The sequence below is a fragment of the Heptranchias perlo genome, chromosome 23 (genome assembly GCF_035084215.1).
Source record: "Heptranchias perlo isolate sHepPer1 chromosome 23, sHepPer1.hap1, whole genome shotgun sequence".
Lineage (NCBI taxonomy): Eukaryota > Metazoa > Chordata > Chondrichthyes > Hexanchiformes > Hexanchidae > Heptranchias > Heptranchias perlo.
Window position 1 is genome coordinate 32974432 of NC_090347.1, and position 15806 is coordinate 32990237.

General features: G+C 45.5%; 1 protein-coding gene across 1 annotated transcript in view; it reads right to left on the reverse strand.

The window, feature by feature from the left end:
• LOC137341235 (dynein axonemal heavy chain 9-like) overlaps nucleotides 1-15806 on the reverse strand; it is a 422940-nt gene that overhangs the window by 269945 nt on the left and 137189 nt on the right. Inside the window, exons 32-36 of the mRNA XM_068004307.1 lie at nucleotides 14457-14667; nucleotides 10804-10931; nucleotides 8762-8870; nucleotides 6044-6191; nucleotides 5273-5447 (exon numbers count right to left, since the gene is read on the reverse strand). Coding sequence (XP_067860408.1) covers nucleotides 5273-5447; nucleotides 6044-6191; nucleotides 8762-8870; nucleotides 10804-10931; nucleotides 14457-14667 — 771 coding nt within the window. The remainder of the gene's footprint in view (nucleotides 1-5272; nucleotides 5448-6043; nucleotides 6192-8761; nucleotides 8871-10803; nucleotides 10932-14456; nucleotides 14668-15806) is intronic.

Below are 15806 nucleotides of genomic sequence, written 5' to 3' on the forward strand. Positions count from 1 at the left end.
GATACGCACTTGAAGTGCCATAATCTACAAGGCTACGGACCAAGAGCTTGAAAGTGGGATTGGGCTGGATAGCTCTTTTTCGACCGGCACAGTCACGATGGACCGAATGGCCTCCTTCTGTGCTGTAAATTTCTGTGATTCTATGAAGACGGCTGATAGGCGTACACCGCCAAATGCTTGGCACACTGGAAAGCCTGCCAGTAGGCCGGCACACCATGTAAGGGGCATGGAGGAGTCCACCTCAAACTTGGCACAGGGCTTTGCGCAGATCTTGGAGCCCATCCTTTCCCACATGGAACGGATGGGGGTCACCTCCATCAGCACACCTGTAGAACTCATGATGATGCAGCGCCTGATGACCGATGTCACGGCTTCCACTGCAGCACAAACAGCTGCCATTGCAGCACAAACTGATGTCATCAAAGGTCTGCAAGCTTCAGTTGAAGTTCGGACTGCTGCGATGGCAGCACAGACTGCTGTTTTAGAAACGCAGACTGCTGCTATCTGCTGCTACCCAGTGGCTCTGGGTACCACTGTGGAACGGGGCTTCCAGAGCATCACAGCGCTCCAGCAATCCGTTCTCCAGCTGATCACCAGGAGCGCTAAGGCGCCGCCCCGGGAGAGTGGCTGTGGCGTCATGGCAGTCGAACCTGCTGTCCTCTTTCAGGACGACAGCATTCCTGCTCTCATCCCTGCCACTCCGCCAGTGCACTTGCTGTTGCCTGTCAGCCAGTCAGGCCAGACTGCTGCAGCCCTGGCCGCGATGGTGCAGTCTGAAGCCAAGCTCTCCAGACTCAGAGCTGCTCGAGGTCGTCCGTCAAGGCCATCTGCACACTCCTGCAGTGAAGGCCAGCAGCCTCCCACCACACCCATGCTCCAGCCACTGGGGATGCACCTCGTAGGAGCACTAGGAAAGGTAAAGGCTCACGATCGACAGACACTGAGGGAATGCACAAGGGTGAATAGAGTAATGTTGTATACTTGAGTTAATGTAAAACGTTATAAATTTGTATTTGAAGTCGCAGTTGGTGGTGGGTTTTATTTCTGCGCTAAGTTGCGGGAGGAAGCAATGTGTAATCATACAGAGGGCGATGTGATGGTCATTGAGGGAGAGGACAGGTGGGGAGTGTAGGACTGTTGTTAATTTGGGAGGTGTGGTTAGTGATATTGCTCACGAATAAGATGAGCACGCAGAGCCCTGGCAGACAGGGCCTGTGTTCCTTGTTGCCTCCTTGCGTCTTCCTCCGCTTCCTCCTCCGTCTCCTCCCCCTCCTCCTCAGTATACCATGACGATTCTTGACACCCACTCAGCGGAGTACTGCAGGGCACCAACAGAATGGTCCAGGCAGTGGAAGTGTTGCTTCAGGATGCCTATGGTATGCTCAATGACGTTGCATGTAGCAATATGACTGTCGTTGTAGGCCTGCTCAGCACATGTGTGTGTGTTCCTGACCGGAGTCATGAGCCACTTCCTGAGGGGATAGCCCCTGTCACCCAGTAGCCAGCCTTTGACTTGCCGAGTTGAATCAAAGATAGTTGGGACATTGGACTGCCGCATAATGAAGGCGTCATGATTGCTGCCAGGGTAGCGGGCAATGATGTGCATGATGCGCTGCATATAGTCGCACACCAGCTGCACATTGAGGGAGATGGACCCCTTTCAGTTCATGAAGATGGTTGAGTTGAGATGTGGAGCACGCATGGCAATATGCGTGCAGTCAATGCCACCCTGCACCTTGGGGAAGCCTGCAACGGAAGCAAACCCTCGTGCTCGCTCATGCTGCGTCCCTCTGTCAAGGGGGAATGTGGTGAACCTGTTGCAGAGCTCGTACGGTGCCGCAGTTAGCGCCCTTATACAGCAGTGCACTGCAAACTGCGAGATGTTGCACAGATTGCCAGCAGAGGCCTGAAAGGATCCAGAGCCGTAGAAGTTCAGCGCTATGGTTACCCTCACAGCCACAGGCGATGCTGTCCTTGCCCTGCTCTGAGGCTGTAGTTAAGACAGATCTCCGTCACAACCTCTTTGGTGAACCTCAGCTGTCGGATGCACTGATCCTCGCTTATGTTGAGGTAAGAATATTGGTCCCTGAAGGCCCTCGTGGGATATGGTCTAAAGCTTGGTGCCCTGCGCCTCCTCCTCCCTCTCCTTGCAGCTTGTCCTGCTCTGCATGGCCTCTTTGCGTGGCCTCTCTGCATGCTCCCAGTCGTGTTCAATGCCCAGCGGGAGCCCTAGCAGGCCACGAATGGTTGCCAGGAATCTTTTTTAAACACTGTTGTAAATTACACCAAATGTAAGGCAGTACCTGCCAAATCACTCTCAAATATACTATAGCAACTCTTTGTAAGTATAGGGAGCTTCAACAAACACATCCTACTGCACCAGCAGCCAGAAGCAATAATCCAGCAACTAACCTGCAATACCTGCATGATCCCTTTAAATATCGCTGAGTGGCGGGGGAGGGGGGGGGTCCTCCAGCCATCTAAGACATGTTCAGGTGTTCATGATTACGACAATGCATTGAGTGGAGCATTAAGTGCCAAAATAGTGTCTATCACTTTAAATCAGCATTGCACACTGATCCAACGCATATTCTCCCTACTTTATATGCTGCCAGCGTTCGTTATCTGTGCGTGCGCAAATCTCTTTACCAAGGTGGCGTCCGGCGGATGTCATGCTAGAAGCTTGTGCGTGCATTCCGGACGCCATTTTGGAACTCGAGGAGGCCGCACAGCGCTGAAATAACAGGCGCTAAATGGCCCAATTTCTCGCCCTGTATGCCAGCAGTCGTCCTCTACAACGATACCCATAAGACAGCCTGACCCCACCCCCCCTTCATCTTTCTCCTGTGGCCCTCCATGGACTTGTTGCTCCTTGTCCCTATGAGCCTCCATTCACACCCTGCCCAGCTGTTGGATGTCGACCAAGTAGAGGCCGCAGTGCCATATCGTCTCCTTTCTCGCCAGCAAAGGAAGACAAAGCAATCCTAATAGGAGGCAATGTTGCCTCCTCTACCATACAGCACATGCAGGAGCCCAATTAAAACACAACTATCGGCTCTACACTTCTTTTGTTTCTTACTGGGAAGTGCCTGACCTCCACCAGGCAAGTGGCCACAGTGCCCCATGATTGGAAATGAGCAGCTGTATGCCATGGGATATCGCAGGCCCCTTCACTTTGTGGTGCTGTGCGTTCTGGCATTCCTGTGAGTGGTTCTGCAGCAAGACTTGAGAGAGAGCCCAGCAGGGTCGATACAGGGTCAGAATATTCAAAGTTAAATCCAGCCCAGCAGGGTCGATACAGGGAGAGGAGATTCAAAGTTAGATCCAGCCCAGCAGAGTCAATACAGAGGGAGAAGATTCAAAGTTAGAGACAGCCCAGCAGGGTCGATACAGGGAGAGAAGATTCAAAGTTAGAGACAGCCCAGCAGGGTCGATACAGAGGGAGAGGAGATTCAAAGTTAGAGACAGCCCAGCAGGGTCGATACAGGGAGAGAAGATTCAAAGTTAGATCCAGCCCAGCAGGGTCGATACAGGGAGAGAAGATTCAAAGTTAGATCCAGCCCAGCAGGGTCGATACAGAGGGAGAAGATTCAAAGTTAGATCCAGCCCAGCAGGGTCGATACAGAGGGAGAAGATTCAAAGTTAGATCCAGCCCAGCAGGGTCGATACAGGGAGAGAAGATTCTAAAAACCGCAACAGAAGCCAGAACTGAAGTCAGGAGGGTGAGCTACTGTTTAAAAATCACAATGCTGGAGGAGCAGAGCAACAGCTGATAGGAACGTGCCCATTGAAATGAGTGAGGACAGAGAGAAAATTAATTTGTGAATGCATCGAGAGTGAGAATTCTGGTGGACGGAATCTTTATAACGTTGACCGTCATCTTTTTTTGAGATTCACAGGCCTTTTCGGTTTTTGGACAACTTTTGGTGTGGGAGGGGAGGCGGAGGGGAAAAGTTGTCTCGTACTTGCCTATACACAGCATACACACTTGGACTTAAGAAAGCAGCGAGACTGTGGAGACAATGCCGTGATGGACCTTTGCAAAAACCACTTCTGATATTCGTGCAGAACAACATGCTGCTCACAGAGCAAAGTTTGTTTGTATTTTTTTTCCATACTGGTTTCTGTATTTATTTTATAAGCACACCATCCACAAATCTCCAAGGAGTTCTTTCACTGGACTTCCAAGTGGCGCCCGCTGCCTTTTTGTTTTTGATCTAACTACAAGCCCAAATTCAAAAGGAAAGCAGCTCATGCTCCGAGGTGCAGATCCATTACATTTGGTAAAAGGCTGGAAATCCATTCCAGAGTTATTCATTTCTATGCTTTTTGTCACAGACTTAAGAGGACTACCCCTTTATCTTCTCCACACAGGGAAAAGGGACTTAAAAAAAAAAAACAAGGATACAAAATAAAGAATCACAAAACCTCTTGCAAACCAGCAGAGGTATTTCAGAACCTAGAGCGATAACTGCCATTTCATTACTGCTTTCTTTATTTCATTTGTCTACATTGCAAACATCTGTAACATTCGTTAGATTTAATAAATCTCAATGAATTTCAGATTCAGAAGCATGGGGGGGAGGAAATTTTAACCCCCCACAACAGGTAGGACAATGACAGGGGGTAGGTTAGAATCTCAAAAATCTGAAACCCGACCCCAACCCGCCACGAACGGGCTCACTTCCAGTTTAACCGGTTTATGGTTAATGGTTGCGGGCCATGTCTCCCAGGCCTCAGGAAACCCGGCAGCTGAAGGGAGGAGAACACGGCCGGATCAAGTGGGTAAGTGCCTTTTCAGCACTGCTTGTGGACCAGGAGGAGCAGGAGCGCTTCCCCCTGGCCTCCCAAGCTAACCTGCCATGATCGTCTCCCCCGCACCCTCCCCCCCAACCACGATCTGAAGGCCCCCAATCTCCAGGCCGATCTACGATCCAAAGCGGCTCCCCCGCCCCCCGATCTCCAGACCAACCCGCGATCCAGTGCCTCCCCCCTCCGCGTTATCTTGCCCCCTCGCCTCCACGATCTCTCCCTCCCTCCCTGCGTCCTCTCCGATCCCCAGCTGTGGCCTACCAGTGCAAGCCTTCCCACCCAACAACCAAACAACCTCTCAATCTGGCCAGCTGACAGCCAGGAAACGGAGGGAAAAAATTCAGTTGAGGTTAACGGCAGAAACTCCATGTTCTAAGCATTTCCAGGTTTGCCGGCCGCTACAACACCGCCCCCCACCCCCCCCCCCCCCCCCCCGTAAATATCGGGGCTATATTCTCACCTGGTCCTGAAACATTGCACCGCCAAAGGCCCAGATAGCGGCGAAAATGAAATAGAGTTCGTAGAATTCCTTAGGGCAGTCTGCGGGGGTATTTTCCTTTGTCAACAGACACTCCAGTAAGTAGCAAAGCATCTGGACCATGCTCTGCTCCGGGACTGGGATGATCTTCTTAAACCTGTGGAAATCAGATCAATAAGAAGACAAACCCTTTCCTCTACACGAGATAAACAACACATAGCAAGACGAGCAAAAAACAAGGATTTCTTTTCTACTTCCAATTTCTTTTCCTGAAAGGGCAAATGCTTAAGAGCTGTGAGCCTCGAGGACGTTGAAGTCAGTACAGCACTGCAACCAATTAGCGCCACATTTCTCTCCATACTACAGTGTTATTGCGATGTCACGTTAATTTCTGGAATTAACTGGTAACATACACGCACAATGTGGCTGCCATGTTGAAGATGGCATTATCAGAAGGATCTCCGAGGTCCTTGTACCACTTCAAAAATTCCAATTCAATTGCTTGTGCTTGAGATAGTACATGAACAGTGATCTCTTGTTCTCTGTCCATTCTGGAGCACTGCAATGTAAAAGTCATGAGACTATTACAGATTTGGGAGAGAATTCAAACACACGGTGCCACTTTAGCTGAACAACTTACAGTTTCAGTTTTCTTCATCCTCCCTTCCTGTTTTCCAGTTCAATTCGGAATACTGTGTAGAACCCTCCTACGGTCCCTGCTCAACCTCTTACTCTTTACTTTACTTTCCTTACCTCGTTCTAAGAGTGTCGAGGCACAAAGGCAGGTATTTCTCAAACAAGATGGTCAGGTTTGCTTTCTCAGACTGGACCTCTCGCTTGTCAATCCAGCTGCTAACCGGGGGGTTCCATCCGAGGTCAGCAGGGTTAATGTACAAGATCCCTTAAAACAAATCAGAATTGAGTTATTCCTTATTTCCCAGTATATGAATTTATCCCTAGGAATGCTGCATTTATATTGGAGAAAGTAGGCTCTAAGATGTACAAAACTAGCTCATACAACACACGGTATCAGTCTGTATAGAGCGTGAGACCATAGTTTTAAATGATCCAGTTTGTTGCTGTACAGTGCCACCTGCCACTTTTCTGAAAATTGTTGCTATGGTGACGCAGAATTTGAGACAAACTGAGAAAAGAGATAGAAAAAAACATGAGAAGCTAAACTTCTCTCCACTAGATATCTTCCCACCCATGAATAGCAAGATGAACAGCAGAAATGCTGTTTCAAATATTTCACTGTAGATGAGTGTTTCTCCATAAGCATTAGGTGGCAAACTCTGTATAATAGCACAGAGAATGGACCACACCAAAACTTTACATACAATAGATAATGACAATTATGCAAGCAAATTAGCAAGGAGTCGTACACATCCTTTGTGTATTTTAATACATTTACAATTGAAATAAGTGTCAATCTAAACTTAAAGGAAATGGATTTATTTACAGAAATCAAATGGCCTGCACCTTTAAAAATAAAGTCCCAGTCTCCACATGTGTACGGTACAAGGTTGAGTCCAATCTGTACTGGACGTCACATTATCACGTTCCACCTAATGCACAGAGTCACATGTACAGATGATGCGGTAAATCTCCTGATCTTAACTGTGCCATTACAGAGGGATTCTAAGAGAAATGCTTCTCTATATGGAGTAAAAGTAAAAACAATCAAAAAGGTAGAATGCAGCTTCTAATGGCCAACTGTGGCAATGTGGCAAAGGCAAGTCTCCTACCTGCCCTGGCTTGGGAAAGGTATGTGACACTGGAAGAAATGATCAAAATAAGGATTTTGCCCAATGCCTGATCACTATCCAATTCTGTTTGTTGGAAGTGTAAGTTAACATCAGGTGAGGAGGAGATTGAACTCATCTGTGATGTACCCACGTTTGAAAAGCCTACATACACTCAATACTAAGACTCATGCATCAATAATGGACACTTGGTTGAGATACTGGAGAGTACCCAATGGCTGTGGAACCATATCCCAGCAAGGAGGCAACATCTTTAGAGGAGGAGGGAAGAGGAGAAAATCAATGAGGGGAAAAAGTAAACAAAAAGTATTTTTGCCAATAAAATAAATTGCAGGTCTCCATTTTTCAATGTGAGTTCACCATGCTTGCAAGTGAAGCTTTTACAATCAAGTTATTTTGTTTGGTGTGCATTAACTTTCCAGTGGTCTAGTGGGATATGGGCATCCTATCTTCAAGGTGATCTCATTGGCTATGCACTACCTTTGTGGTGGTTTAATTATGTTTGTGTCCCCTCAGGTATTTTACCTGGATTTAGCTCTTGCAATGGAGTTTATGGTTGCCCTCTAGTGGGTTAGTTTGTTCACTGCACCATTTCTTCAGAAGAGGCCGACTGGATATTTTAAACGCTTATTCCTATTCAATTCCTTCTTCCTATTAAAGACTGAATGTGGCCATCCAAATTATTTTAAGAAACTAAGCTGCTTAGCTATCACTTCACTCTCTCATTGATTGATCAATGGGCGAGTTTTTATACCTAACATTACATGGTGAATAATGATAATTTCTGTGTCTGTCGCAGAACTGCTTTGTGCCAAACAAAAGGATATGGAGAACAGGCAAGGAACCGGGATTAAAAAGATAGTATTAGCATAGCTAACAAAAATGGCAGAGCAGGTTCAATGGGCCACTCCCATTCCTACGTTCCTAAGAAATTCCCCCCATTATGAGGTTCACGTTGTACTCACATGGGAACCAATAGCAACTTTCTTCAAAGCACCCACTGCAGTTCACATTTGCTACTTAGCTCTACTACTGAACATTATGAATTAGAAACACATGAAGATATAAACTACAGAAAACCTACATTTGTGACTGGTTTCAAAAGTTTTACATTGACATCATTCACTAGCGCTCAAACAGTTAATCGTAGAGTTTTGGGATCAGCGTTAGAAGCTCTGAAACTCAGGACCTCCAAAGCCAAACTCAGGTCCGAAGAGCACAAATTGAAATGGTGGTGGTATTTACCCACGCACCTTCGACTTGGTGAAACTGCTCTATACCTCCACAAAGGGGCCTGGGTAAGAACTGCCACCATTTGACTTGGGATCCTTGGATTTGACCATATGCATTTTTACCTTTTTCTCATCCATTAAACTACTGGGGAATGTGATAAACAGATTAATACCACAAGTCCATATACCTCCTTCCAAGGGTAATAACAACATTTTCAAAGGCTATTTTCCAGCCAGTTATTGGGGAAAATCTGAAATCTGGTGTGGTCATGCCGTAGGAAAGACCAGGTTGATCTTTGCTGTGGTTACATCTGCATCCATACAGGAAGAAGCCACCAAATTAACTCATTTACAGCCCCCATGAAAAGAACATGCACTAATGAATAAACTCATCCACAGCTCATTAACAGTTAACACGGTTCTAACCAGATAGGATTTCATACCACAATACTAGCTTCCAGTTCCATACAGACCTGCTCTAGAGACAGTTGCTGGGGTTGCAGTTCGAAGATGACTAATTTCAAACAGAAGCCTCATGGTGGGATTGAGAGGGATCCGCTCATTACTGGCCAGAGTCAAAACCTATAATAAAAAAGCGGCAAAGTCAGTAAGAAAACTGCCTTTTATGTTCCTGGTGTTCAACCTCTGTAGGCTGACAAACTCCTGCAATGAAGGCCCTTTTTTTTAGAAATGCATTAAGTAAAAGATGACTCAGACAGCTGATGACAAAAATGGATGTGAGTAGAAGGGAGCAGAAGAACAGAAAGGCCAGGAGATGAGCAAAAGCATAACCAGAGAGAAGGGTTTTAGGAGACTTTGGAAAAGCAGGGAGTGTTGTTTAGGGAAGGAGTTCCCACAGACTAGGGTGACCACTGGTGGTGGATGGAGGAAGCAGAGTGAGGAGTGAGCTGGTGTCAGAAGAGCAGGAACATGTAGCTGGAGGAGTTCATTAATACCGGGTGGAGTAAGGCCATGAAGGGATTTGAAGGTAAGGATGAGGATCAATTTGCTGGTGTACAGTCAGCCAGTGGTTCTTGACAACGACAGGGTTGGTGAGAATGCAGGACTTTGTGCAGGTGAGGATGTAGGCTGTAGTGTTTTGAGTGAGCTGTAGTTTGTTGATAGTAGAAGTAGGGAGAAGCTAAAGAGGACATTGGAGAAATCGAGCCTTGAGGTGTTGTAATCCTGATCACCACTTTTGGCAGAATTAGGGGAGGGGTAGGGGCAGAGACCGGAAATGTTTTGGAGGTGGAAGAAAGCAACCTTGGTAACCAATCAAATGTAGAAAAGGAAGCTGATGTCAGGGTCAAGCCACCCATTCCACACCTCTGATCTTAGTCTGAAATGACAGCCAAAGAAGTTAATGGAGTTAATGGGGAAAGAGGAAAGATGGTGCTGGTGGGAGTCAAACAGAACAGCTTTGATTTTTCTGACATTTAGCTGGAGGAAATTATGGCTCATGAAAATCTTAATAACAGACAGATATCTGGTGTGTGTAACAATGGTCTTGAGATTGATTGAGGAGGATATGTAGAGCAGAGTGTCATCAATGTACACGTGGAAGCTTCATCCCACCATTACCTTTTGTTCAGAAATGCTCAAACTTTCCTCTCAACATAACAGGAATCTGGGGCAAATTTTTGTTTCTTTTTGGAAGAGGAAAACTAACAATTAGAACTTTCATGGTATTTATGCTATGACATTGCAGCAATGGTGGAATGTGCCTGAAGGAAAATTTAAAATAAAACTTTCATTCAAATGGAGCATTTTTTTAAAAAAACACTTCACAAAGTTTGCACTGAAGGTAGTGCCTGAAACTTCATACAAGCCACAGTGTAGAAAGTGAGTTTATTTTAATACTGAAAATCTGCAGAAAAAAATACTTTCACTGGAATTCAAAGCTGCACTTCGAAGCTGTCAGTGACTGAGTGCATCTGACAGATGCTGTATTGATTACAATGTGTAACATGGCAGCTCAGGATATGGAAGCATTGGGCCAAACGTTGAGAGGTCACACTTCAGTGCCTCAGCATTCCCAGAACGGTGCATTTCTCACCAAAATGGTGGCTCTTATCAGGGATGTTGAAAAAATATTTTTTAAAATTCTCCTTCAATACAGCCCTGTGCTTATGTCAGTAACTCTCACAGAGAACCTTATCCCAGAACAATCCATTAATATGATGTGGAGATGTCGGTGATGGACTGGGGTGAACAAATGTAAGGAATCTTACAACACCAGGTAATAGTCCAACAATTTTATTTGAAAATAAAACTGTTGGACTATAACCTGGTGTTGTAAGATTCCTTACATTAATCCATTAATAGCCCTTTATGATTTAGCAGATAAACTATTACATCAAACCTTTGAAATCAGGATGGTTTAAATTAAATGTGTAGCAGCCTTTTTTCAAAAAGAAAACCTATTGTTAATTATCTTAATTGTTTCTTCTTCCAATGTTCATTCTCCAAAGGTTAGTTCTTACTGGCTCAGCTCCGGATGGAGCAGTCCATTTACCTTATTATCATCCATGACAGTGTTAAGAGATTCAATCCACATAGGATCAATGTCACCATCCAGCACAATCCACTTGGCACCATCGTGGGTTATGTTTGCCAGTTCACGCATAATACAAGAGAACAGCCCTAAGAATTTAACATAAGAATAAACTGTGTTAAAAATTCAGACTTTGGAGAGGGGTACAAAGAACTCAGAAAACATCAGGAGACTCTGGAATTGAACCAGAGTTTTTCTTTCTCCTTACAGCAATTTTACTCTCAATTTTCTCCCCTCCTCTACCAAACATAGTAACTTAGGAACATAGGAACAGGAGTAGGCCATTCAGCCCCTCGAGCCTGTTCCGCCATTCAATTTTTTTTTATTCGTTCACGGGATCTGGGCGTCGCTGGCGAGGCCAGCATTTATTGCCCATCCCTAATTGCCCTCGAGAAGGTGGTGGTGAGCCGCCTTCTTGAACCGCTGCAGTCCGTGTGGTGACGGTTCTCCCACAGAGCTGTTAGGAAGGGAGTTCCAGGATTTTGACCCAGCGACAATGAAGGAACGGCGATATATTTCCAAGTCGGGATGGTGTGTGACTTGGAGGGGAACGTGCAGGTGGTGTTGTTCCCATGTGCCTGCTGCTCTTGTCCTTCTAGATGGTAGAGGTCGCGGGTTTGGGAGGTGCTGTCAAAGAAGCCTTGGCGAGTTGCTGCAGTGCATCCTGTGGATGGTACACACTGCAGCCACAGTGCACCGGTGGTGAAGGGAGTGAATGTTTAGGGTGGTGGATGGGGTGCCAATCAAGCGGGCTGCTTTATCTTGGATGGTGTCGAGCTTCTTGAGTGTTGTTGGAGCTGCACTCATCCAAGCAAGTGGAGAGTATTCCATCACACTCCTGACTTGTGCCTTGTAGATGGTGGAAAGGCTTTGGGGAGTCAGGAGGTGAGTCACTCGTCGCAGAATACCCAGCCTCTGACCTGCTCTCGTAGCCACAGTATTTATATGGCTGGTCCAGTTAAGTTTCTGGTCAATGGTGACCCCCAGGATGTTGATGGTGGGGGATTCGGCGATGGTAATGCCGTTGAATGTCAAGGGGAGGTGGTTAGACTCTCTCTTGTTGGAGATGGTCATTGCCTGGCACTTATCTGGCACGAATGTTACTTGCCACTTATGAGTCCAAGTCTGGATGTTGTCCAGGTCTTGCTGCATGCAGGCTCGGACTGCTTCATTATCTGAGGGGTTGCGAATGGAACTGAACACTGTGCAGTCATCAGCGAACATCCCCATTTCTGACCTTATGATGGAGGGAAGGTCATTGATGAAGCAGCTGAAGATGGTTGGGCCTAGGACACTGCCCTGAGGAACTCCTGCAGAAATGTCCTGGGGCTGAGATGATTGGCCTCCAACAACCACTACCATCTTCCTTTGTGCTAGGTATGACTCCAGCCACTGGAGAGTTTTCCCCCTGATTCCCATTGACTTCAATTTTACTAGGGCTCCTTGGTGCCACACTCGGTCAAATGCTGCCTTGATGTCAAGGGCAGTCACTCTCACCTCATCTCTGGAATTCAGCTCTTTTGTCCATGTTTGGACCAAGGCTGTAATGAGGTCTGGAGCCGAGTGGTCCTGGCGGAACCCAAACTGAGCATCGATGAGCAGGTTATTGGTGAATAAGTGCCGCTTGATAGCACTGTCGACGACACCTTCCATCACTTTGCTGATGATTGAGAGTAGACTGATGGGGCGGTAATTGGCCGGATTGGATTTGTCCTGCTTTTTGTGGACAGGACATACCTGGGCAATTTTCCACATTGTCGGGTAGATGCCAGTGTTGTAGCTGTACTGGAACAGCTTGGCTAGAGGCGCAGCTAGTTCTGGAGCACAAGTCTTCAGCACTACAGCTGGGATGTTGTCGGGGCCCATAGCCTTTGCTGTATCCAGTGCACTCAGATCATGGCTGATCAGTATCTTAACTCCATCAACCCGCCTTGGTTCCATAACCCATTTTTGAAACTTTGTTTTGAAATTTTCAATTGACCTAACCTCAGCAGCTTTTTGGAGGTGAGTTCCAGGTTTCCATTACCCTTTGTGTGAAGAAGTGCTTCCTGACAACAACCCTGAACCGCCTAGCTCTAATTTTAAGGTTATGCCCCCTTGTTCTGGATTCCCCACCACAGGAAATAGTTTCTCTCTATCAACTCCTTTAATCATCTTAAACACCTCAATTAGACCACTCCTTAATCTTCTATACTCAAGGGAATGCAAGCCTAGTCTATGCAACCTGACCTCATAATTTAACTCTTCTAGCCTCTGGGGTTGGTTCCACGAATGGCAGCAGCCCTCCAGTACATGAGATTCAATCCACATAGGATCAATCTAAGTAGCTGTTTTCACATGTAAACTAAGATAATGAGTGTATGCAGCTATTTGACTGTGTGACGATCTGACATTGACACTCAAGACATTTTGCAATAGTAGTTATTGGGGTCAACTTAGGTCATGAAACCAGCAACTAAATTGTCAAACCTAAAATGCAAGAACATGATGAATGTTGAGGTGTCCAAATACTTGTTGCTCATTCATTCAACAAAACAAACCAACACATGGCTTAATTCTCATTTCTTCTGAAATATGTGCTCAGTATTAGGACCACTGCTCTTTTTGATATATATTATGACTTGGACTTGGGGATCGAGGGTATAATTTCACAGTTTGAAGATGACACAAAACTCGGAAATGTAGTAAACAATGTGGAGGATAGTAACAGACTTCAGGAGGACATAGACAGACTGGCGAAATGGGCAGACACATGGCAGATGAAATTTAACACAGTGTGAAGTGTGAAGTGATGCATTTTGGTTGGAAGAATGAGGAGAGGCAATATAAACGAAATGGTACAATTTTAAAAGGGGGTGCAGGAACAGAGAGACCTGGGGGTAGGACAAGTTGAGAAGGCTGTGAAAACAGCCTTTGGGATCCTGGGCTTTATTAATAGAGGCATAGAGTACAAAAGCAAGGAAGTTATGCTAAACCTTTATGAAACACTGGTTAAGCCTTAGCTGGAGCATTGTGTTCAATTCTGGGCACCGCACTTTAGGAAGGTCTTAGAGAGGGTGTAGTAGAGATTTACTAGAATGGTACCAGGGATGAGGGACCTCCGTTATGTGGAGAGACTGGAGAAGCTCAGGTTGTTCTCCTCAGAATAGAGAAGGTTGTTGGGAGATTTGATAGAGGTGTTCAAGATCATGAACAGTTATGTTAGAATAAATAAGGAGAAACTGTTTCCAGTGGCAGCAGATGGGTTGGTGCAGAGGACACAGATTTAAGGTGATCAGCAAAAGAGCCAGAGGCAACATGAGGAAACATTTTTTTATGGAGCGAGTTGTAATGATCAGGAATGCACTGTCTGAAAGGGTGGTGGAAGCAGATTCTATAGTAACTTTCAAACGGAAATTAGATAAATACTTGAAGAGAAAAAAATTACAGGACTATGGGGAAAGATCAGGGGAATGGGACTAATTGGATAGCTCTTTCAAAAGAGCCGGCACAGGCATGAGGAGCTGAATGACCTCCTCCTGTGCTGTACCTACTATGGCACTATGATGATAAGCTACAATAGCAATAATAGATAAAATCTATCATGAGTACTGTTTTATGTGGCTGTTACATACCATCTTTCCAATCTCTAGTTGCAGGGTTGATGATTCCAAAGAGTTCATCATTAGTGACAGCCTTGGGATTAAGATCAGCCCAGACTGGTCGCCGTTTCATGTTCTGGTAAGTCTTATACAAGGATTTCAGGACCTGAGTCTTGCCAGTGCCAGCATTGCCCACAACAAACACAGAGTGTCTCACTTCAAGCAGCTCTTCCAATTGAACAACCTGCAAGAACGTGAATGGCAATTGTGAGTCAAGAAAGAAAGATCTTGTATTTATATAACATCTTATCACATCTTCAGGATGTCTCAAAGTGCTTTACAACCAATGGATTACTTTTACGGTCCACTCACTTTTAATAGGCAGCAGCAGTCAATTTACACACAGCGAGATTCCAAAGCAGCAAATGACTGAATGACCAGTTAATCTGTTTTTTACAGAGTGGCTGAGGGAGGAATGTTTGCCAAGAAACAGAGAGGAATTCCTGCTCTTATTCAAATAGTGCCATGGGATCTCTTATGTAATTTAGTGTCTCACCCAAAAGAGTATTGTAAAAGACAGGAACGTGCAGGCCACAATTTAAAATACAGTTATACTGCCACTTCCGCCTCAGTGAAAAGTGACATTGGGTGCACATCAATGCAAAAGTATCAGTATAACTCAGGAGCAAACCTAGCGTACTAAAGCCATGTGGTATAAGGTCCATTCCAAGAGTCCTTCTCACATCAGCTTGAGTTTGTGCCAAATGCAATATAACTGTGGACTCAGAGATACACTCAGGCTACTGACTGAGCATCAATAAAGAAAATGAGAACTTGCATATAAATAGCACCTTATCATGTCCTCAGCACATCCCACGGCACTTCACAATCAATTAATTACTTTGCAGCACAGTCAGTGTTGTTATGCAGACTAATGCAGCAGCCAATTAGCACATAATGTCCCACAAACAGCAAATAAGATGAATGACCAGTTAATTTGTTTTTGGTGGTGCTCCCCAGGACACCAGGAGAAATCCATGCTCCTCTCTCAATTGTGCCATGGGATCTTGAACATCCACTTAAACCACTGGAACCTCAATGTAATGTCTCATCCAAAATTCTGTACCTCAAATAATCCAGCACTCCCTCAGTACGGTACTGAAGTGTCAGCCTAAATTGTGTGTTCAAGTCCTTGAGTGGGGCTTGAACCGACATCCACAAAGGTAGAACAAGATAAATCATTAATGAAATGAAAACAAACAATGCACAGCATCTGAAAGAGAAAGATTGGTTGGTATTTCAAGAGTGACTGATGAAGGCTTTCACTGTTGTGTAGATGGTGATCTGATCGAAGTTTATAAGATATTAAGGGGAACGGATAGG